This window comes from Callorhinchus milii, unplaced genomic scaffold (assembly GCF_018977255.1).
Source record: "Callorhinchus milii isolate IMCB2004 unplaced genomic scaffold, IMCB_Cmil_1.0 Scaffold5, whole genome shotgun sequence".
NCBI classification, from domain to species: Eukaryota; Metazoa; Chordata; class Chondrichthyes; order Chimaeriformes; family Callorhinchidae; genus Callorhinchus; species Callorhinchus milii.
Window position 1 is genome coordinate 30,903,916 of NW_024704746.1, and position 25,051 is coordinate 30,928,966.

Here is a 25,051-nt window from a genome sequence, read left to right on the forward strand (position 1 = left end):
TTTTGTCATGAAAATACACCAACTAAAAGAAATCAAAATCCTTATCTTGCTAAACACCTAATTTACCTCCTATAGTCCTGTAGCGTAGTGGTTAGCTGGCTCTCCTTATAAGTGAAAGGACCCAGCTTCAATTCCTGGGTGGGACGAAACCTTAGACGAGGTCCAATACTCCACACGCCTCTGTTTATCTAGTAGTAAACGGGAACCTGGTTGTTAATCGATTGGTGGATCACATTCCGGGGGTAATAATCCCTTTTAAAAAGAAACAAAATTGGGATTGGTCACTCAATCCACGACTGTTTGTGAGACACCACTGTGTGCAATTGACCCACAAAATACGCAGTCAATTCAGTATATTCTGTGAAACACTTTGAGACGTCTAAATGATGTGATAAGGTGCTATATCAAATGCAAGGATTATTAATTATTATTATTATAATATTATTATTATAATAGACACAGATAAACATGTTTCACATCTGACACACTGTATATAGCCTCCTATTCTTAGTGACTAAAATATAATTCTTATGCAATGAGCAGATGAGCCAATATAATTAAATGTAATCCGTAAATATGAATGCTTCTGAAATGTAACCATCAAATACCCCATATTATTTCATGTTCTTGCATGACTTACGACTAGGCTATTTTAATGTATTTATTCAAAAATAAGAGGCTTAAAAGATTGCTTTGCTAATTTTACAGATTAAGAGTGACTTCCCATGATATCTCTATATGTGTCACTTTGCAGTTTACCCCGATAAATCTGGCCAACTACCTGTATAAGGTAAAGGTTAAATGAGTTAAGCACTAATTTAAGCAAAAAGTTCCCACCTAATATATAAATGAAACACATATCAGAACGTACGATGCAGAGAAAATAAAACTATTGCCAAATAATGTATCGGTGCTTGGCAGCAACTTTGCTGGGTAATTGCTATTTGGTGATTATTTGTCAGTAAGCATAGCTTCTCAATGTGGATCCTCCCATAAAAAAACACTCCTGACTGACTTCTCTCTCCTTTTCCTAGGCACACAAATTCAGTGTTATGTTCATTTTAAATAGGTAATTGAGAAGCTGGACAAATACTGTATAAGAATAGATATACAACAAAGCAGCAAAGCGGTCTTGTGTAATGCATTTGAAAGGCAACCACCAGGGTGGTCTGACTGTGGTCAGAACAGTCACAATTCCTGCAACTTCCTTAGAAAGTTGCTTATTGATAGAACTAGCTGTAATGCCAGGTTACTATAGAAACTTAATACTGTATACAACCCTCTCTCCTCCTACTCCTTGCTTCTCATGCGCTGGTAACTGGACACTGCTTAAGTTCCAGTCTCACGACATTATACTGTATTAGAGACTAGATTAGCAAATGTATTAGTAACTTCTGGCTTCGGAAGCTAAAGGAGCTTTACGATGGACCCTGCCTTAAGGCTGCCCCACATCTCTCTCCCGGCCCTGAGGCTGGCAACAGAGCCGCTGAGCTTGAGAGCAGAAGGTACCAGTTCAGTGTCTGCCCCTCTGATCACAGCCACCTGGAGAGGTGCAAGAGCTGAGACTGCAGCACCACAGCTCAACTACAGGGGTTCCTGGCCACCAGGTACACATAGAGCTATCGCGTACTGACTGCTGTACTGTAGTAACAAACAGCAATATTTGCAGATAGAACACATTAATACTGTATTACAAGACAGCCCGAGAGTCAGTGCCCTTCGCTTAAGATTCTTCATTTAACATTTATGAAGGTCCTTTTGTAACTCAGATGAATTTGTCTGTCACTGACTCTGAAAGGAAATCAGTAAATAATTGATGCTACGCCTCTCTATGTTTTATTTCTAATATTGCTCCCTTTGTTCTTTCCGAGCAAGGCTTCTGTTCTCCCATCTGAGCTGTAGGGGGTTGTGGAGAAATTTGGCTTCTCCTGTGCGTGAAAGATAATAATTTGGTCACTCAATCCACGACTGTTTGTGGGACGCTGCTGTGCGCAATTGGCTGCTGTATTTAGCCCACAAAATATACAGTCAATTCATTTTACAGTACATGTTATTGAATTGGTCGTGGGGGAAATCAATAATTGAACGTGATAAAAAGTTGCAATCACAACCTCTTTATGGCAAATGTTTGTAATTTTTGTTTGGAAGGAGAGGGAGCAGAGTTGTATGTTATTTTCATCATGTAATCATCACACACAAGCAATGAATGCCACAATGCACTTACATGCGATTTGATTGCTTATGAACTCACAAAAAAGAAACAAGGAATGTTTCAAGGGACTTAAAAGTTATCTGTTCCAATTACAGTAGTGATAGATATAGAAATCTATCCTAACTTTATAATGGGTTATTGAATTACAGTGTTCTCTTGTATTTTGCCTCTCCTTTTTCCATGATGCCACAATATTCCAGTGTAAGGTCAAACATTTTAGAATTGCAGCTAATATGATCATGTTGGTGGTTGCTGTTACTGCGATCACAAAATTGGTTTGGATCTCATCGTTCCACAATACCCATTCTACAGTCTTCCCATCACAGCATCAAGCATTTTTTTAAAAAATGAGTTCAGTGTCCTGGCCTAATCCATTCTTCCTGGCAACCTGTTCTAATCATCTATGAAACTAAATACTTACTGATGATTGTCCCAAAATTGTATCCCTAAACCTATGTTCTCTTGTTCTACTGTCTTGGGCCAACCTCAAGTATTGTTCTGGGTCTATCTTCATTCCCGTTCAAAGTCTTATGAGATTTCCTCTGACGTTTCTCCTTTCAAGACTGAAGAACACTAGCTTGTCTATTCTTTACTCGTGGCTCATTTGTCTAACACTGGACTCAGTTTAAACCCGTAACTCCTACAGGCTGGTACCTGAGTTTCACGCAAGGCAGCCCTGTTATAACATACACCTCATAAGTTGCGTATCTTGCATTAACTTCTGCTTGGACTGGTTGGCTCCCACGCAAGGTGCTACCAACATGACTACCAGCACTCTGTCCATGTGAGTTATGTGCAGTAAACTACACTCCCATCACTTACTGCCTGCTGTGCATGCGTTTGCAGCACTTTCCGCACATAGCAGTACATAGGAAGTGACGTCAAAGGTAACCGGCCATTTTGTACTGTCATCTACAACATGCAGGAAGTGACAACATTGGCAACTTGATGACATGGAAGTCGCCAGTTTTCCGTGCTGTGTTATAACCCAGAGCCTGAGATAATGGACTCAGATTTCTGTCTTACAGTGGGATTTCTCTATATATAGTGGCTATGTATACACACACACATATTGTGCAATGAATGTCAAGCTTTTTTTTCCTTAAGTGTTCCCGTATTTCTTTGTACATTTGGAATCCTTCCAGAATTTCAGTACAGCGCCAAGTGCAGCTCCCAGTAGGCTATTATATTCCTGATAACTGCAGGTTTATTTCAAAATGATTTGCACTGGATGTCAAGGCAGTCTCACACCTAAGTCATATTGTAAACCAACTCTGAATTTACAGTGTTTTTTGATATTTTAATTTGCTAAAAGATTTGATTTGTTGTGGACTTTAGGATTCACCAAGTTAGTAGAACAAGAGGACATATGTTTTGAGTTGCAATTTCAGTACAGACAACAGGAAGTTTTTCTTTACCCAGAGGGTAATTAGCGACTGGAACAGACTATCAGGAAGAGTAGTTAAGACCAGGACACTGGACTCATTTTAAAAAAAAGGTTGTGTTGTGAAGGGAGGAGAGTAGTCGGTATTCTACAATAATGACATCAGCATGGTGAGTACAATGACAGACTCTTGTGAATTAAACCAAACTCATTCACAGTTTAAGTGTAAATATCAGTGATTAAAAATTTAACTACAGGCATGTGTACACAAATCCTGACATAGGATTAATGCTGATTGATAGGTTAGCCGATCATTTTAGATGCCCTCTTCTCCTAAGTGTGTTCGGCCTTTCCACAAATCATAGAATCATAGAATTATACAGCACAGAAGGAGGCCATTCTGATGGAGGCCCATCGTGTCTGTGCTGGCTCTTTGAAAAGAGCTATTCAAATCAATCCCACTCCCCCGTTCTCCCCCCTCAGCCCTGTGAGCTTGGCTTCCCAATCCTGCAATTTGCTGCTTAGTAACACCAGTCATATCTGAAAATATATAGCCTTGGAACAGTCAGTGCCAGGTTTGTATTTACCAAAGAGATTAGTGGTTTGAAATTACCAGATCAGATTAGGCATTTAGAAGTGTTAACTGAAGAGACAAGTTTCAACAGGCCTGAGTATTAATGAATTACAGAACGCAGATTGAAATGACAACAGGATAGCAGCTACTGAATCCGTCGCAAGCATTATGTTACACAACTAACTTACAGTGTTTGCAGATTTAAAAGGCGTTTTTTTCTAAAGCAAAACTATCAGGTCGTATAATATACCTCCCTCTAAGTCTAATGTATTTCTAATTATTTAATCTTTTTCCAGAATCTTGTACCAAACGTACTGTGCAAAGTACATTTTAACATTCCACTTTCACAGAATCATAGAAACTACTGCATGGAAGGAGCTAATTGAGTTGATGCTTACACAGTCATAACTTTATGCCCTGCTGCATTCCCTCCTTCCTCTCATATTGATATACTCATTTTCACTGGCTTAGCCAAATTCTTTCAAAATATTATGGTCTCTTCCTCTAAAGCAATTTAGGTTATAAGCCTCTGTATGGAAAGGTTTCTGCTAACTGAAAGGCACTATACTATGTAATTTGTATTCTAATTTGTATTAATTGACCAGTGGCAATCACGCACATATACTCCCTCATTCCCGATTTACAAATCAGTGTGAAAAATCTAATCACCGTTTCTGCTCTCAGGATGTTGAAGATTTCGATTAGATTCCATCTTAACCTTCTTGTTCCAATGAAAACAGTTCCAATTTTTCGATCATATCTGCATAGCTATAACCCCCATCAGCCTACACATCTGTGTGAATCCACACTGTTTCTTTTCTATGGCTCTGTAGCTGTTTCTGTAATTGGGGCACCAAAATGTTGTCCAACTTAAGTTGCGTATCTATTTAACTTCTTTCTTTATTTTACAATGTATTTAATGAACTTGATATGAAACCCAGAGCACCACCGACAGTTCTACGATCTGCATAATACAAGTGTAAAAGCTGAACTCACATGTCAGTTGCAAGACTACTTGGAAAAGTTGGTCTCAGCATTTTTGAAACACAAGAGTTGTAGAATAGCTGTGCCAAAAATACACTCCACATCCACCATCTGTGTTGAACAAGCAGGTGCCATCAAACCTGAGCAATTCAATTTTCAGCAGTGGTCCTAACTACCAAAGATTATCTCTATATTTGTCCTTTGCCTAATGAATAATGAACAATTTGTATGATTCAGACGTTGTTTAATTAATTAATATATTTAATATATGCACACATCCTGATATGTTGGGATGTAAATTGTATTCAATGGAATATAATTTGTAGTCCCATCTTTGTGGGTTTGATTAACCATATGCAAAGGTTATTTTGTTAGGTGAGATTTATATTTTGAAAAAGGAGTTTATCTTGTTAGGCTCCTTTTCACTGCTTCAATTAAGCTTTGAGACACGCAAACTTGCAAGCAGAACCCAAGCTTGGGAGAATGAACTATAGTCAATAAAGAGAAGTGTTTAAACTTCATGGAAATAGCAGTGGTTCTGATTTTAAACCATCACCTCTGGACCTGAATAAAATCAAACAAAATCTCAAACATTTGACAAATAACTCAATAATCAACATTTGCGCAAATTCTATTCTTCCCTAAAGTGTGCTTTCCTGTAAAAGGTAACCTATAAAGGTTCCGACCAACTATGTGTCTCTTCACAATAAATGTGTTTTCTTATATGGGTGGTGAAATAAAAAAAGGACATTTTTGTATTGTTTTGAATTATCTTTGTTGTTTTATGATGTAAATAGTAGATGCACTATTTACTGTTAATACTATGGAATTGTTTCATCAAGTATTATTGTGTGAGGGAGGGGAAGGGAGTAAACCTGTCTGACACTCAATTGCAATGGAAAGAAAGAGGTTAAAGAATGGAGATAACAGATCTTCTATCAGAGGGCAATATAGCATTTTTCTTCTGAGGGAGTTTCTAGGAGTGTGAAAGATGTTTTAACAGTTACAGAAACTGTATTCAAGTCTTGAATTTGGGCTTTGTAGAGTTAAGAATTGTTGATGGAAAAATTAAGTCTTGACACAAAAGAGGAAACTGAATTTCTTGAAAAATTATTTGATAATAGAGGAAAGAGGAGCGTTTATGTGAGATTTGAGGAGCTAGTGAGCCCCAGAATAATAACCTGAAAAAGAATAAATGTATGAGATTGAATTTCATATTTTTGTGCAAGGTAGGAAATAATAAGAATCCTTGCATTTTGATATTGCACCTTATCACATTTTCAAGACGTCTCAAAGCGCTTCACAGAATATACTGTAAAGTGAATTGACTATATTTTGTTAGCTGTTGATCAGACTTAAAGGAGACAGTACAAAACTTGATTACTTTACATACAAGTTCAATTGACTGTGAAATGTCACACGACTTGACCCTGGGGTCCTGTACAAGTGAAGTATGAATGATTCTGTGACAGTAGGGAGAAGTACACCACTTCAGATTTAATCAATGATGGAGAGGTACTTTCACTCAAGACACATTAATTCAAGGAGCACTTTGCTAGTGAGAACCACCATCGGAATCCCTTCTTTTTTAAAAAAAACAACTTTAAAATTAGGATGACCTTTAACATATATTTAATTCATTTCTGTTGTTGTTTTAAAAAAAATGTTGACAGTGTGATTGCTGATAACATCAAGAGTGGAGGTTTTAGAGGAATTACTAAACTGTGTGACGTGAGAGGGTTGAATGAGCACACACACAAAGGACGCAGCCTAGGTTAATCATGCTAATTATTTTCTTGAACCTAGTTAGGGCGCTGTAAATGTTGAGTCAGTACCACGTCTGATGGAATAAAAAAGTAAAAATATCAAATAGGTGTTCACATTAATTATCATTATTTGTTGTGGTTTGATCATTAATGGGGACTCTAATGGTCAAAACTAACCTTTTTAACATAGAATAATATTGCTTTAAATCCTATTCATAGATGTTTGCACTTTATTAACATGGCCAACATTGGTCTAAACAATGCTTGCAATGTTTTAAATGAAGTTTCAGGATTACGCACTTTTCAATCAAAATGAGATTACAGTTTATTTATTACATTTTAGTGCACATGCAATTGACACAACAATTCTTGGAGAGAGAACGACAGCAGCAACAAGTTGCATTTATATAGTGTCCCTCTCGCAGGATAGGGTCCCAGAGAATTACCTGCAGTGGAGAAAAATTCTAAATGCCACGATCTAAATGTTTGCCGTTGGATATACTGTAAGGAAAAAACACATGGCAAAATCCAATAGATTCAGGAGAAAATTCAGCAAACCCAAACCAGCCTCAGCCTTATGTTCCGAACTTTAGCTCATGTATTTATACAGCATGTTCACAGCAAATTGCTGTGATGCTTTGCTCAGAAGTGTCCAAAACTTCAAGATGCTTATTCTGTTGTGGGGTCCCTAAGAGTGCCAGTGTACGTGCCACTAAATCAAAGTGTAGATCAATTTGGAAAGCAACCAGGCGTAACCAAAGAGAAAGAAGTCCAGCACAATGTCAATCTGATCGACTATGCCCACCAGATAATCTAATATGTAAACATTCATCATGACTGTGAAACACCTGTGTTTTTCTTTAGGTTACCTACCAAGCAATGTTGCTGCAAATCGAGCACAGACTGCCATGGGCCGATTTTCCGTGGAGTGTTTACCGAAACAGATCTGTACTACAGACAAGGTTTACTTAGCACTTTTTTTTAACCTACGTTAAAAATTGATGTTCTTCAATCACTTGTTAAGACTGATTTGGTTTTCACCAGTTATTACTGCTCAAGTTGATAAGCGTATTGAGTGTTGACGCTTGACTCCTTTATCATCTCAACTATAGCCCTATCCCCAATTTGACCTCCATTTTCATAGGATTAGAACATGTCATTCAGTTGAGGAAGGATCGAATCTGACGCAATCTGCGATATAGTTCCAGAGAGCAGGGTCAGAATTGGGGAAAGTTTACCCAACAATGGTTAGGAGGATAGGGCAGGAGACATGAAGCAGGCCAGTATTCACTGAATGAAGGGAGCGGAGGTGTCAGGAGGGTTGAAGGATTAAATGGAAACGATTAAGGGATGCCATTTGTGGAGAAATTAGGAGAGAGGAAACATGAGAAATGAAAGAAAGTTCATTAGCTTTTGAAAATCTGATGATGTGTCTTAATTTTTTTTAAATTTTAATTAGGTCACAGATTATTTATTTTACTCTGCAAATTCCCTAAACAATTTACAAGTTCACAACGTAACATTGTGGCATTTCAACACTAGGCCATCACGATGATCAAGGAAAAAATAAACTCCAGTTTCCATGGTGTTCGGAAGATGTTTCAGGCCAGTGATCCTAAGGGAGAAGGCACAGTTTCCAAGTAAGTTATATAATTCTGGACTTTGTTTGGGGTGTAAAGAGCCACAATGTGGTTTTTTATCCTGATTAATTGCAGGTATTCCTTTTTCCTTCTGTGTAGCTCATTTGGATGGGGAAAAAATATTCCTCCCTCCTGCCTAGAGCTGTAGTATCTCCTAAATGACAGCAAGCATTGCATCTGACAATCAGTGAAAAGTTTATTTAGAACAGACACTTGGGGAAAACCCTCTGAACTCAAAGAACAGTGAGTGTTGGAAATAATCTACTAAGTACACTAATAGACCTTGTCACAGCCCTGATCTGAAAATGGACTCAGGAGCTGAACACCAGAGGAGAGTAACTGTCCTGGATATCAAGGCAGCATTCAAGCAAGTATGAGAACAACAACAAATGACATTTGTATAGCGCATTTCACGTCAGGAGGACATCCCAAGGTGTTGGACAGTCAGGGGTTTGGACCTGAGCTGGGGGTTGGGATCAGGAGGAGTAGAAGCCAGGGAGGGTAAGGGTGACCGAAGTCACAGTCGAAGAGGAAGATCTTGAAACAGAGGCAAGCGAGGGAGCAAGGCAAAGGGACTGTGGGAAGGAGTTCAATTTATCACGGCACCATGGAGTCCTAGCAAAACTGATATCAATAAGGGGGAAAAAATCAATCAATATAGCCTCAGGATGTTGCTGCAGGAGTTCTTCAGGGCAATGCCCTTCACCCCACCCCCTTTAGCTAATCCATGTCCTGGAACTTCCCACCCAATAACATTGTGAAAACATCATCGTCACAGGGACTGCAGTGGTCTAAACAGAAGACTCCACCGCCAACTTCTCAGGGCAACCGGAGATGGGCAATAAATGCTCACCTTGCCAGCATTGCTAGTGTTGAGATGAATGAAAAACAGGCAATACATTCAGTCACTTCACTTTACACTAAATCCCGTGAAGTCTCTGAAATGATCTTCCAACATGAAAGGCTAATGACCTCCCAGAACGAAAGGCTATTACCAAATGCAAGGATTATTTATTTATTATTAGTAATTTACACTTAATAAAATTCAATCCCATAAAATGAGAATTAATGCATTGGAGGGATGAGCTTCAGTAGAACATAATTGTTTTTTTCAAACTGATTTTCTTATGTTACTGGTTGTGTTAAATAATAAGTTTATTTATAACTGATACATAAATAAGAATAGAAAGATACAACTACTAATTATTTCTAATAAATACTGGTAACAGCTAGCGGGATTTCAGTAAAAAAAATAGTGAATCTTGCATTAATGTAACCACTCCACTGGAGTTCTAGTGCAGAATCAACATAAAATAAGGGGTTAGAGTATCGCATTGCAGCAATTATTCAAACTCCTTTGTTTGGCTGAACAGTTACAGCATTTAGATTGCTTCTGAAGGCAGGACTGTGCTGTTTTTTCCAGTTACCTGTACTTTTTGTCATTGTAATTCACTGCTTACACAACAGCCTTCTATAAAGAGACCACTTAGATTCCAGATTAAGCATTGCATAATGGCTGGTGATACTTTATAAAAGTATTCTAATTTTCTGTGATTTCTATGATTTAATCCTACAGATATTTTTACTTAAGTAATCGAAAAAAACCTGAGGTACCTTATTATTTACAGTTGAAATAACTACAATACTCTGAATTTTATAAATGTGATGTGTCCAGGCTTGTTCCCCTCACCCGCCCGTAAAATAGCAGAAACTATTAACTAATTCTATTTCATAGAGAAGCACTTACAAGAATTCTGTGGAATTTATGTGGATACTTAAGGCCTCAGCAAGTCAACAGTCTTCTTAGCAGGTACTCGGGATCTTTAAATCCACTGCACATCTTTTTATGATTAATTGGGAAAATCATTTATTTTTTGATGACTTGGGTCACTGCACTTATGATCAGGGATGCAATTACAGTATCTCTTTCTACTAAATGACTGTGTTGAACAATATATATATTGCATAACTATAACAACCTGGATGAATAATTGAACGTCACTCAAAATACAAATTGGCTACAGTGCTAACTAAAACGTTGTTTCATTGGGAGTTATGTTATGATTACGGTATCACATTGTGTCAGTTCTCTCGCTGACTCTCTAACATTCTTTCTGAGTCTCTGAATTTTTCTCTCTTTCTCTACAATTCTCTCAATTTCTACCTGTCTGTATCTGTCGTCTCTCTCTCTCTCTCTGACTTTATTTCCATATCTATCTCTGACCCTTACAAAATAAATCCAAATGTGTGCACGTGTGAGGTTGTGTAGCCTTGCCAATAGTCTCGTAGACCAGCTAAATCTTGTCTCTAGTAACCTCACGTGCATTTGCACAATTGGATATTTCTCCCGTATCTTGGAGCACCCTATACTTCAACAGATTCCAACGTGGATAAATGCACATGCGGATAGTTGGATTGTGGATAATCAGGTTCCACCAAAACATTCTAGAAATTTGCATTTTTTATTATCAATTTTTTTAAAATTATTTTTCAACCCTTTACATGATGAGACATATTTTGTAAAATGTTTGTACGATTCGGTTGCTTGAGGAGAGAGGTACCGTTCTTTGAATTTGCTGGTATGTCTGTGCCTACACTTGGAAAAATGCATTTTCAAAGATTCAACTTATACATTTAGGCTTCTCCCTTGAGCTCACCTTAGATTGGGTGTGTTGGTGTATTGACACAAGCTTGATGTATTGAAGGCTGTGCCATGTGAATGGATGCAAATTCTTTTGTCAGCAAAAAACAAACTCACTTATAGGGAGGGAGGACGCTCAATGAGAGATCAGGCTGAGGTACCCCATCCCCTTACCATAAAAACCCTGGTGGTATGAATTCAACCGAATCCTGACATCCCTGGATTACAGGCGGCAAGGAGGGAACACAACATATACACCAGAGTGACAACACTGTACACAGCTCGCCCCATCACTTTATGCATCAGTATTTAATGAAACATTAAGGAATTTGGTCAGCTCTCAGGGCACAAGCTTCTCTGCCCTAACATGGAGACATGGAAGATTTGCCATTTTTGTTTTGAAGATTAAACATGCCTTATAAAGTCTTATAACATCTCCAATGACCTGCATATAACAGACTAGATGAAAGAGAGCTGCCAAGGCAATATCAAATATTTATTTCAAAGGTGATGTTTATGCTCCATCTTGGGCTGCCTTCATGAATTTTACATTGGGTTAAAATGTTTTATTCACGTGGTTTGGATGTCTTAAAAAGGGAACCATTGTTAATATTAGGTGGCAAATGATAAACACCATGATTTTAGCATAAACGGCTCCTTAACTGGAAAGGGAGAGAGGTCATGTCACCAGTTTAATTGTACATTCACAATGACTTCCTAAGGGCATTAGCTAGAAGAGCAACAAATTTTTGAATCCATAATCTTTAGCTGGTGTAAACACAGCAACGGATTTTGTTTTAAATTGGATCATGAGATTTGTACAGTTAAGTATTTAGGGCTGTTCTGTAAAAGATTATATATGCCCATTCTTACTGTTTGGAATTAAACATAAACTTCTAGATATAATGTAACATTTGAGAAATTATTTAACCAGCTTTGCTGTAAAGGGTGTTATAGCATCATCCTTTCTGAAGATCCTTCAGCAATGCATTTTCAGCATTTTGAAAAGATTTTTCACAGATTTAACACAGCTATTGGACCAAGTTTCAAACAGTCATGAGAATGAATGAAATGTTCTTGATAATTAGACTGCATTTGTTTCCTATATTTGTTCATAGTTTAGGAATTGTTGGACTATCACGCATTTCCTTTGTTGACTTTGTTGGCTGTTTCCAGGAAACTAAGGTAAGAAAAGCACATGTAAAGGAAATAAGGTGTTAGGAGATTGGAAATCACTGTGGAACTCACTGTGAACTCTAGTATTAAGAAGCAGTACCTCGATTATTTAGAAGAAGAAATTACTGCACTGAGATTGATTGGGGGAGGGGAGCATTTCCTGTGTCTTAGTTTTATTTTGCAAGAGAGATTTGAATAAAGAAGGCCCTTCAGAATATTTGATCACATCTTCGAGAACACTCACCTTACTGTCTTTCCATCACAGTTTTAATAATAATAATAACAATCCGTGCATTTGACATCTCAAAGCTGTCTTTTAATGATCCCAGTGCCTTGGCTTCAACCACCCTTCCTGGTTACCTGGTCCAATTGGTAATTACCCTCTGGGTAAAGACATACTTCCTGGTATATGGCTTGAAATTGTCCTTTGGGTTCCGAAATCTATCCTCTTGTTCTTTTGTCTCAGTGCATCTGAAAGCGTTGTTCTACCTGATAGTTTAAAAATACTTGGGATACAGTCGTGCATTGAATCACTTATGATGAAGAAGAAGCTTCTTTTTATATTGGACACAAGTTTGGAACTTACTGTGAATACATCAATTAAGTTCACTAATGTTCCATTTACACTATCCTTTGAGCATTCATTCAATACAAAATGGCTTTGAATTGATGCTGAAATTCTGTACAAATCAAGTCTGCGGTAAACGATTGCAAGGTCATTTTTGGCAATTGGTGAAACTACATTGAAAAGAGCAATTTGCACTGCTGTGTATCAATGCAAACAACACAGAACAATTTAAAACCATGCTCCCCCATCTGTTTGTCTTCCATTCCTAGCCCCACATATGTTACACATTTAGACTAAAAAATTGCGGTTCCTATCTTGAAAAATCCGGCTCAAGATTCATTTTTAAAAGGTTTGGAGGTTGAAATTGTCTGCATGCATCGCCAATCAAATTTCATCAAACCGTAGAGCTGGACTCACTCAGCTGCTCAAAATGGGGGAAACTATTTAAAACTATTTGATTCATAGGGACAGCATAAATCCAATTAATCTGCTCGCAGAATTGGAAACTGGAAGTGATTCTCCATCATTCCTAACAGCATGAAAGGGGAAATTTACTGCAATGATGGCTCCAATTGGAGTAGGTTAATTTGCAATTCACAATCGCTTAAAGAGCCTGGATACAAATCACCTATAGATAAGAGCTGTCGCTAACAGGCACAAACCTTGACAAGTCAAGCAAAGGATTAGCAACAGGGTAGGGGGTCTATTAACATTCAGCAACGTTTCAGATGAGGAGTGGGACAAACAGAAAGTGTAGGCACATAAGCACATTGAAAGGTGAGAGTCCACAGGTTCAGAATGTCCCGATACCTAAGCTGAATGGGAGAGCAGTATTAAAGGAAGTTAACCTCAGCAGGGAGTATTTGCTTCAGTATGTTTTTACAATTAAAGTATCTATGATTAAAAATTTGCATTGTTCTTTTGTCCCATAGGTAATGAAAAATAAATGGATGATACTGACAACTCTGAAGCAATTGCAAGATAATGACACTATGCTACAGAATTCCAAGACTAGTTTTCTGCAACAGAAATCATCAGGCAAGCTTGAAGAAAGCATCAAAAATGATTTTACTTTACTTAAACAGAAAATGCATGAAAGGTAGGTCAGCTTGCAGCTGAAATGTTATTTGAATTCTCAAATGATTTGGAAATGTAATAGACCAACAGGAGATTTCCTTGCAAGCAGTCTCATTTGCCTCATGATGCTCATCGCTTAGACCAAACATTTAAGGAAAACTGTTCTTTTCTGTAAAGAATTTACTTTGCAGGTAGCTGGCAATCAATTTACACACAGCAATCTTCCACAAACAGCCTTGAAGTGAATGACCAATTTTATCTGGGGACACCACATGACAGGTGGATAGAGGGAGCTCCCACCCACACCCCAAATCTATCTACCTTCTTTAATGGAAGCTGGGAGAGGAAAGCTCTGAGCCATGAGGAGGACAATAGCCAGTCCTCCGAGAAACCCACAACCCAAGGCACTCACAGGACCCTCTTGCTCCCTTTCCCTATTTCCAGTCTGGTGGGCTGCTCATCAGGTCGTCACCAACTCTGATTGGCCCCTTTAAGACAAGTGAGCCGTTGGCTTGACCTGTCAGTCAAGCCAACGGCTCACCTGTCTGAAAGGAGACCAACATTTTAACTCAATTTTACTCAGTCCTCCCCCCCAAGAATATTTTTACCTGCTATCTACGGAGATGTTCCCTTCATCACTTTGCAACATATTGCAGTTGCAGATATCTGTAACAGAACAAGCAGATATAATATCTCATCCCGGAGATGGCACATCCAACAAGTCAGCACTCCGCCAACAACAACTTCCATTTATGTAGCACCCTTCACGCCAGACGGCGTCTCGGAGCTCTTATTAAGTGCTGTACTGGAATAGCCATTTCTGTGCTTTAACAGTCTACATAAATTTATATAAATAATGAATTCCTTAAATTGGAGATTGTTTTTTGGTGCATCTCAAACCTGCTTTTGCTGTAGACAATCAATCTAACAGCATTACAGGCACTGGTATTCAAGTCATTTCCACGATCAGGACTTTTATTACAAATATTTGATTTCTTCCACCTTGAAGTTCCTCTAAGGAATTTAACAAATGACTTGAAAAGGCTATTCGTGTACTCTGGGGAATATAACCTTACAAAGTTACAAATTACTGGCCAAGCGATCTGTGTCTGACTCACTGCTCTCCCTTTGTGTTGTTTTTTCAGGGGATTTGCAATGCAAGCACATTTCCCACCATCGTGTCTGGAAGTTGGCGGAGCTATTACAGCAAAGCAACTGAAAGAAGCTCTCGAGAGCATGGGTATTATAATGAACAAAAACGATTTCAACAACCTCTGGGTGAGGTGAGGAAATGTTTTGGGGTTAAAAGGGATACACTGAAGGAGTCATTTACTGTGCAGACTAATCGATGTACTGCAACTCTAATTCTATCACCCCAGTTGTTAGGTAAAAGGTTTCCGTCATACTGTAAAATATTCCGTGAACAAGTAAATACACAGGATATGTCCCCCATCAGTACAACCTGCGGTTTCACACAAGGCTACTTAGAAGCTGGTATAATGTGACCCCACCCTATACCAGAAGCAACACGCGTGGCATAGAATACTGACTCGTTGACTTCCTGTGCTGTGGGTCGGAAGCAACACTTATGTCACTTCCTACATGCGCACAGGGTGTGCTCCTGATGTCATTTTGCGAAGGAAGTGATATCAGTGATGCTTCTTGCACATATTATGTAGGGCACACAGGAAGTGATGTTAAGTAAGCCAGTACAATATCTACGTTTATGAAAAGCCAGTCTTCCCTTGAGCCTTCTCCTGTCCCTCTGGACTTTATTTGCCAAGGAAGGTTAACACATTTTCAAACAACCGAATCTCAGGGGCTTCCTTCTGCTTTATCCTGCTTTTGAACACTAATTCACCCTAAATTATTGATCTGTTATACTCATGAGTGGATCACACACACTTATTTTTCATTTGCAGCTTATGCTTTCTATTCTGGAAAGGCGTTTGGATGTCTGATAACATAGCATTAAGGACTATGACTGCACAGTGTTCATTGTGTTTTACAGTACTAAAAAATATTTAATGTAACAGAATGTTGCTCCAAGTACAGTGCCAGTGTAGCAAATCATTGCCATCATTTGCCTCATCATCTTCATATAACATGGAGGGATGTGTTGACACATTTTCCTATTTGTATTGGGGAACGTCCTCCCAAAATGAAAGATGCTATACAAATGTAATTTGTTGCTGTTAAAGGTTGTGTAAAAGAGCAAAGTTTGTGCTGCTATTCATAGCCATTTGCACACATTTTGGACCAAAAATAACCACCGGATTTAGTATCAGTTTGAGCTCATACCTCAGCACATACCTACCTGAACAGGTAAACAGGTCCTCGGTGAAACACCTCATCTGAAGGATGGCACCTCAGATAATGCAAACCCCACACCCCCCAGCATTGCATTGGATCTGCTGCAAATCAATCCCGCTTCTTCTACATCTCTTTTGCAGTGCCTGGGTCCTCTCGCTTGAGAGGTGAGTGCTCTAACCATTGAGTTGCAGAACTCCAGCTACAAAGTATACGGCAAATAAAACTTTGCAAATTCTTTTGGCACTGGGCAATACAGCATTGTTAATTTGGCAATACAAACTTGCTTCCTGAATTAAGCTTTCACTTGTCTTCATCTCAGGCTGAGGGTATTCCACACCACTACTGCTGATGGAATATCTGGCCACCATCAAGTCTCAACCACTTAATCCAGCTTTGGTTTCTTTTAAACTGTTAAAAGGAGGTTGTTTGCTCTCTCAACATACAGGATATGATTAGCCAGGCTAATAGCAACATTGGCAGTGTGCCTGTTCATTTGAGATTGCCAAAGTTCCAGTATTATTCAGAAATATTGGTTCATAAGCACATATTTTATATCCCATGTGTGTCTGAGTGCATTTGCTAGCTGGTATGATTTGCTAACAAATACAAAACCTTGAAAACGTAGTGCTTTTAACAGAAATAATTAACTGACATCAAATCATACGTTATCTTTATATAATAATAATAATCCTTGCATTTGTTATAGAGCTTTTCACGTCTTCTCGACGTCTCAAAGCGCTTCACAGAATTGACTGTAAAGTGAATTGACTGTATATTTGCGGGTGAAATGCGGCAGCCAATTGCGCACAGCAGTGTCCCACAAACAGTTGTGGATTGAAATGACAATGTGCAATATTGGCAATGTGCCTGTTCATTTGAGATTGCCAAAGTTTCAGTATTATTCAGAAATATTGGTTCATAAGCACATATTTTATATTCCATGTGTGTCTGAGTACGTTTGCTAGCTGGTATGATTTGCTAACAAATACAAAACCTTGAAAATGTGTAATGTGTATATCAGAGTTATGTTTTATCCCAAAGAATGTATTGCTTAGATTGCTTATAAAGAACACTGTGCTTTCTGAACACTATCTGTCCTAAGGTTATGAAAAACACATAACCTTGCAAGAGAATTTCCGGATGGGATGACTGGATACGGATCAGGAGCAAGAACCCAACATGAATTCTGTGTCAAGTGCCTTCTGCTCCATATACTGTACTTATCATTCTCCATCCAAAAGGATGTGTAGGTGATATGTTCCCCTGACCTGGCGATTGGGACTTGAAGCAAATTGTCCTCCATCCTTTCATTTTATCCTTTCCGCCTATGGGGGCTGTTCAGCATCTCCAATGGTGCAGCTTAGATTAGCATATTTTGGAAACTGTAATTGCTATAATTGCTGCCTGCAGCTGGCTTCAGAAACGGCAGAAAATCTTTCAGAAAGACAATAAACCACAACCATTGCAAATTGCAATTTTTGAAAATAATGCAGACTGAAAACTCAGCCCACTTGGGAATGGAAGAACGCAGCTGGCATTCTCAATCCTAGTAATAATGTAGAGTTTAAAGAGATACTGCAAAAGTCAGAGTTTGATATTCACATTTGACATGCAATGTTACAATTTTAAACATTTTATTTAAAAAAACAGAACCAGTCATAAAATGTCAAAATATTGTATAATCTTCTTTGATATTAACTAAATGTTACAATAAGCTGCCAAAAATAATTGGAGACAATTATCTGGCAACTTGTCTGCTTTTAACGATACATTATGTTGCAATTATGTATTTTAGTAACAGTTCATCAACTGCAGTAATCACAACTAAATTGCAAATACCTTGTTTAATCTAAACTGCACTGAGGGTACAATTATTGAACATGACTGCACTAGGTTGTATAATTTATTTAGACAGTAAGTATTATTAATACTATTATTAATATTATTAATCATAATTATTGGTTTTGATATGGCACCTTATCACATTGTGAAAACACCTCAAAGTGCATCCACAGAATCCACTGTAAAGTGGAGTGATTGTATATTTTTCAGGTGAACACAGCAACCGATTCATGCACAGCATTATCCCATGAACAGCTATGAAGTAAATAAGCAATTTTGTCTGGGGATTGGCCAAGTCACCTGGGAGAAATCTTCTCTTTTCAAATAACACAATCTGTCATCTGTCAAAATATCTTGCCTTGAATTATGATATTGTCCCACACAAATTTACTCTTGAATTTTGTTTTGCTTCAGTTGCATATATGAAGTGTTGGATGTCTTAGAAAGTGACAATTTTATTCATCTACTACAACAGTTTACTCATAGTTACTGCTATGTTATGAATAAATTTAGCAAATACCGGCTTGCTTCATGTCCTCTGTCCTGTTCACCCCACCATCGGAAGGTGGGCTTTAGCCATTCTGCCCCCGCTCTCTGGAACTTCATCCCAGAGTATCTCCGACTCGTCCTTCACTCCCCTCGTTCCAAGCCCATCCCAAGAATGTACCTGTTTGTCTGTGCTTTCGATCATCTTTCTCCTCCTCATCCCCTTCAGTTCCTACCCCCAGCTCGGGTGTCCACCCAGCAGGGCTAAGCGCTTTGAGACATCCTTCTGACATGAAAGTCACTGTATAAATGTAAATCATATTGTAAATTCTGCCTCATTATCCAGATATATATCTTTGAAAGGAGACGGGTGATGTTTTCAAGACAATCTCTACCATCAAGCAATGTTACAGCCAACATATTTGTTCCTGATTTTGATCATAGTGTACTCTTTTGCAGAATAGATGCCGAGAGAAAATGGAAAGTGCCAACGCAGCAGTTTTTAACTCAAATGGGAATAAATTCCCAAGGAACTGTTCATTGTACAACAATGCTCAGCCCTAATGATCCTTTAACAGGTACTGTATGTTCTTACTTGATACAATCTGTGAATCAAAAGTGTAATAAATAGGGCAAGATTCTCTAACTTGACATTATATTTATTAATGTTTGTTGGCTAACACTTTCGACTCTGCCAGTAATTTCATCAACTTTTGTGGTGTAAACTTTAATGTCAAATTTCCAATGTAGGAATAGTAAGGAGATTTTCCGAGGAGATTAAATGTTGTATGAAGAGTCAGGATACCTTAAATTTTGCATGCTGTATTGGAGAAATATCTGCTGAACTCAATGGCCTGTTCTCATTTTACACTTCCTTATGTTCCTTATAATTACCTGAAGGTCCTTGGGTTATAACTGGTAATTGATGTTGATGGAAGGGCAGAACTCTGGGCCAGTCTGGAGTACAGGATATAATTGAAGAGAACTACTGCACTTTGCATACCAAATAGAGCTGGATGCAGAAAGGATAAACTGGATGTTGGAGCTTTAAGACCAGCCCTGTCTGTCGATGAGAAACATAATAAAGTAACGATTTCTCACCACATTGTTCATCACAGACCACCATTACTTCTGTTTGTGGAATTTAATTTCCAACACCATTTTGTGATTGCACTTTCAGTGGCGAGACGTGGTAGTTTTATTATCGGCATTAACATCATGACATGAACAGCAGTATCATGTACAAAAAAAAGTAAGTTCATTGTACTTATACATTGTCATTATACAGTACTTTGGATGAGATGTTAAACCAAAGTCCAATCCAGCTGTTGAGGTGGACATTAATGCTCATGTGGCACTATTCAGAAAAAACAAGGGAGTAGCATTTCACCTGCAAATTGTTGTTGTTTTGGTGTCCAGGCCAACAATCCCCCAAATAAAACTGGTCATTCACTTCAATCTATAGTGACTGTGGATTTTGTATGCAATTTGCTTGTACAAAATGCACAGTCACTATAGATTACAGTGAATTCTGTAGATCACTATCTCTAGAAAATACCTGACCCGGCTATGCCCCTCCCACAATGAAATACCTGTCCCATCGTTTTACAATTAGTGAGGGAAATTTAATGTTAATGCTATTTTGAATGTTTTTCAGGAGTAAATGAAGATTTAACAAGAACGCAAGCAGCTAAAAGTAAACAAAAAACATCAAATAGTGTTATTAATTTTGATGATGATGTTATTAAGATATTTAAAGTTAAGGTAAGTGATAAATCCCCAAAATAAAAAAAATAATAATTTGGTCACTCAATCCACGACTATGGCAAATGCAAGAATTATTATATTATCATTTACTAGGACAGTATAGTGTAGTTATTATTCTTGTTGGAAAATACACCTCCTTTTCAGTGAGTTTCTGTAAGAAATGGCATGGCAACGGTTTGCTTGGAAATGGAAATAATTTTATTTAACTTTAAAGCTTTTTCTTAGAATCATAGAATTTTACAGCAAAGAAGGAGGCCAATCAGCCCATCGTGCCTGTGCGGCTCTTTGAAAAAGCTAACCAACTGGTCCCACTCACCCGCTCTTACCCCGTAGCCCTGCAAATTTTTCCTTTTCACGTACCTATCCAATTCACTTTAGAAACCTATTATCGAATCTGCTTCCACCACCCTTTCAGGCAGTGCTTTCCAGTGCATTAACGCTTTTTCTTATCGAAAATCATTGTCAGTTTCGAAACCCACCTTGCTCTTGATTCACTTTTGCTTCCTCTGGTCCTTTTTCATGCGTGTAATTTTCATTGTACAAATCACTGATTTGGTGATGGATAAAAATAGCACATAGCGTTGAAAGAATACTTAGCTTTTTGAATGGATTTAAGCAGCCACAGCTTCAAAGCTCTATGCATTATTACGGAACAAGCAGAGCTTTGTCTACCTGATTTCATCCATTAATCTAGTGCATCCACTAAATTAAATTGCTCCATCAGTATAACATTCCACTATCACAGAAGCTTCAACATCTATTTCTTTTTTACCGAGAAATAGAGCAGACAAGAACTTATTACAATTACATATTTAGTTTTTGATACTATAAGCCTAAAGATAAATCCTTTCTGTACTTTTTCTTCCAATGAATGAATCAGACAATGCCCTAAATTAATGGTGACAAATTGCTGAATACTTCCCTTATTAATCTAATTAATGCGTCAATCTGTAGTCTCCTTTCCTTAGTTACTTAGTTGGGACACTTATGAATTATAGAACTCGCTCTACTTTCTTTGATCTACCATACTCAGCATAAATCTTCTGTTTCTATATATGATTTTTAACAAATTATAGGAAATTTAGCTTTAATTACATTTGAAGTAATATTTTCTCTAAAAGCCCACATGTTTGGAAGTCCATAGCTGCCATGATTGTTTAAACAGGAAGCTATTTGTAAAGTCCATAACTTTAATATTTGCAATCAATAGTGTTATTTTGTGAAATAGCATTAGTCATCCTTTCTGTTTCAGAGCAGGTTGATGAAACTAAAACATTTTTAGTTCTATCAAAAAACACTTTATATTGCAGCCCCCAATAGCAAATCACTTGCTCCAGGGATAGGGGCACTGTCCTTCAACCTTAAGAGGTACCTTAGTAATTCACAAATTGGGCTTTACACTCCATCTAACAGCAAAGCACTGAATGCAACCACATTTGTGGTATTTTGTAAGTATTTGTGGACTTGGTCAAGATCAGTTAATTCAACACAAATTAGTTTAGGCAAAAACCTCAAGTGCTGTTTTTACATTTACCAACTGGTGGAGAATACAACGCATGTATGTGTCAGGCCAGTGAATTTACTACCAACATAGAATTATCCTCAAGAGTAGTCTTTGGAAGTACTTGTTCAATACAATACAATACCACAGCAAAGCTATGCAGAATTAAACTACACATTGCCAAGTGAAGCACTAGGCCATACAGGAAGACAGAACAAGAATTGTAATATACTTGCATTTTTAGGATGGCAGTTGATCATGTTATATTGGAAATAAACTAATTCAACCTTCAGAAACTGCTAGCATGATGAAGTACTAAATGGAGCTATAACTATAAATTCTAATATGTGTAAACTCTGTGTCGTACATGGAGATTGTTTTCGTCTGACTTGCCTTAAAGTAGTTTGCACCAGACGCTGGGTCACAGCTAGAAGTTAAAACACTGATTTTCTTAAATGATGAAATAAGTTCAGAGTTTATCATCATCATCCTCAACCCCAAATGGTCTGCATGGATTTATTTCCCTTTATATGGGTTCAGTTTATCTATGGGGCCATTATAGGATACAACAAAATAACCTTGAACTTTCCTTGCACTGACTGTAACGAGTTTGTCAAATCTTGCTGAATAAAGTGCCTGTTCACGCAAAAGTTAATCATAAAGCAGGTATGTCGTACTATTTTATGAATAAAAACATTCTAAAAACTAGATTTTTTCACCTAATTATCCAACCAGTAAGCTTTTACAAGTGCACATACTCTTCTATAACAAGGTGTCATGTTATAGATGAATTGCACCTGATTTGTCCACTTGAAAGATCAGCTTTTTTCAGCGGTAACCTAATTATTTGCAGCTGTAAAAGTGATCTATTACATTCTCTGTTGAGAATGTGACAAGACATTTGTTTGAAAATGTTTATTTTTTTCGGGTGTTTGTGGACTTGTTCAAGGTCAGTTAATTATGCGCAAATTGCTTTCTTGCATAAATCCTCAACTAGTTTCAAGAAAGAGAAACAACTAAATGACATTCTGCCAACCCCTCACATTTCGGAGATATTGATAAGTATCGTATTGAATTGTTTTACTGATTTCTGCTCGTACTATATGGGTCACATGGTCTATGTTTGGCCAAACTTTAGTGTTTGTTCCCAATCAGTTTTGATTCACTATACGTTGAAGTGCTTTGACACACTTCAATGGTGTGATAAGGCGCTATATCAAATGCAAGGATTATTATTAATAGTACTATTATAATAATAATAATAATCCTTGCATTTGATGTAGCGCTTTTCACGTCTTCGAGACGTCCCAAAGCGCTTCACAGAATATACTGTAAAGTGAATTGACTGTATATTCGTGGGCGAACACGGCAGCCAATTGCACACAGCAATGTCCCACAAACAGTCATGGATTGAAAATGACCAATTTATTATTGTTTTTTGGGGGGAGTTTGCTGATATAATTCAACTGAAATTGCTTCAGCACAAATGTATTCAGGTGAAAAACCTTAAAAAGCACAAATGATTTCAAAAAGGAACTTGAGAGTATTCAGGCTTATTAGCTGATGAGATAGATTTGTCCAAGCAATCCTTTGGAAAGTTAGATTGGTAGTCTAGATGAACCAATGGTTTAATTCCAATGAGAAAAGGGCTATTTACTATTGTGTTATGTTTCTGCAAATTCTGTGTCCAACAACTTGGAAATATTCAATAATACCAGAGAAATTGGGATGTATTCTCCTGAGCAATGAAAAGGAACTGAAGCCCATTTACCTATTTTTTGTAAGCCCCACTTACTTTCAAAGCACCAAAGAATTTGTTGTACCTGTTGTGGCCATTCTGATGGCAATGGCTTTATTAGCAATTAAGTAGTCCCAAAGATTATACCTTCAATAATGTTTCTCTTTACATAGTAATCCTTACATTTGCTATAGCGCCTTTCACAGGATACACAGTAAAGTGAAGTGACTGTGTTTTGTAGTTGCAACATTGTCGGAAACTGGGGTTGAGGAAAAACAAATACCTGATTTTTGCATACGCGTACCTTGGTACAAATGCTAAAGTTGTTTTTTTTTAATGTTATTAAAAAGGTTTCACAAATTGCTGCTAAAATTCCATTCATTCACTGCCAACCAAACATAGTTGTATGAACACAAATTATGAAGAGACTCTCTATGAACTTGCTTTCATTAGCAAAAAGAACATTGAGAGGAGACATCATCTAGTTTTTCTCAAATGGTGAAAGGCACGGATAATACAAATGTAAGCACGCTATTTAATTTGACTGTGAACATAAAACTAAATGACATGAATACAAATTCAACAAGACTCAAGTGATACCAGGGATCAAGAGATGTTTTTTGTTCCACAAAGTAACTCATATGTGGAACAGACTCCCAAACAAAGTAGTTAATGCTGTGTCAATTAACTCCTTCAGAAAAGAGCTAGATAAATATCTAGTTAGGAGCAGGATTGAATGTTAGAGGGATAATTATGGAGAGAGATAATCAAATACTCTGCAGACCATGATTATTCCTGTGCTGTTACAACCAAGTAAGTGTCATTTGTCAAAATCAAACAGCTAAAGTTGAATAGTGCAGATGTGGAGATGCATGCGTATTTAATTAGATATTCAGTAAATAGAATTTTGTTTGAATATTTTTGGGGCCAGGGAAAAAGTTTACAAAGTGTTCAAAGAAGTGGTTAGGATCAATGATAGAATGGGTTACACGTGGTCAATGGACGAGCTGAACAGACTTTAAATGTTGGCAATAATCCACAAATAATCACTGCATTAATGCATTGATTCTGCTCAGTGTGTCTTCCTTTATTTTTCTCTCTCATTCCTTAGATTTTTTTATTTTCCTCTCTCTTCATATCACCTTTAATTGGAAGCTACCATTGATCCTCAGTCATCTGGGGAGACATCGATCCAACCTTGGTGCCAACAGTAATTACTTCACTTTACAAACAGTTTGACAAACAGCTCATGCCAAACTGCATTACACAGTCACATGACAAGGATTTGACCCATCGGTCATCATGAGTTGTACATTTTTGTTCAAAGTATTCTTACCTAACTAAAGACTGTTTTGCAAATTGTTTTTCCAATATCTCATGTA

The 25,051-nt window shown here is 37.6% G+C and overlaps 1 protein-coding gene across 1 annotated transcript; it reads left to right on the forward strand.

The window, feature by feature from the left end:
• The first annotated feature begins 1,423 nt into the window (after nt 1-1,423).
• Nucleotides 1,424-21,515, forward strand: LOC103179922. The gene is made up of 9 exons (XM_007895457.1): nt 1,424-1,607; nt 7,785-7,882; nt 8,463-8,560; nt 12,320-12,386; nt 13,878-14,044; nt 15,168-15,305; nt 19,123-19,241; nt 20,321-20,427; nt 21,507-21,515. Exons 1-9 carry the CDS (start codon nt 1,424-1,426, stop codon nt 21,513-21,515), a joined length of 987 nt encoding a protein of 328 aa, XP_007893648.1.
• Nucleotides 21,516-25,051: the final 3,536 nt, after the last annotated feature.

Excerpts from the sequence above, each read along its gene's own strand:
- LOC103179922 (XM_007895457.1), top strand. The coding sequence starts at position 1,424 with ATGGACCCTGCCTTAAGGCTGCCCCACATCTCTCTCCCGGCCCTGAGG. Across the intron at positions 1,608-7,784 it reads CAGGGGTTCCTGGCCACCAG|GTTACCTACCAAGCAATGTT; the intron begins GTACACATAGAG and ends GTTTTTCTTTAG. Across the intron at positions 15,306-19,122 it reads TTCAACAACCTCTGGGTGAG|AATAGATGCCGAGAGAAAAT; the intron begins GTGAGGAAATGT and ends ACTCTTTTGCAG.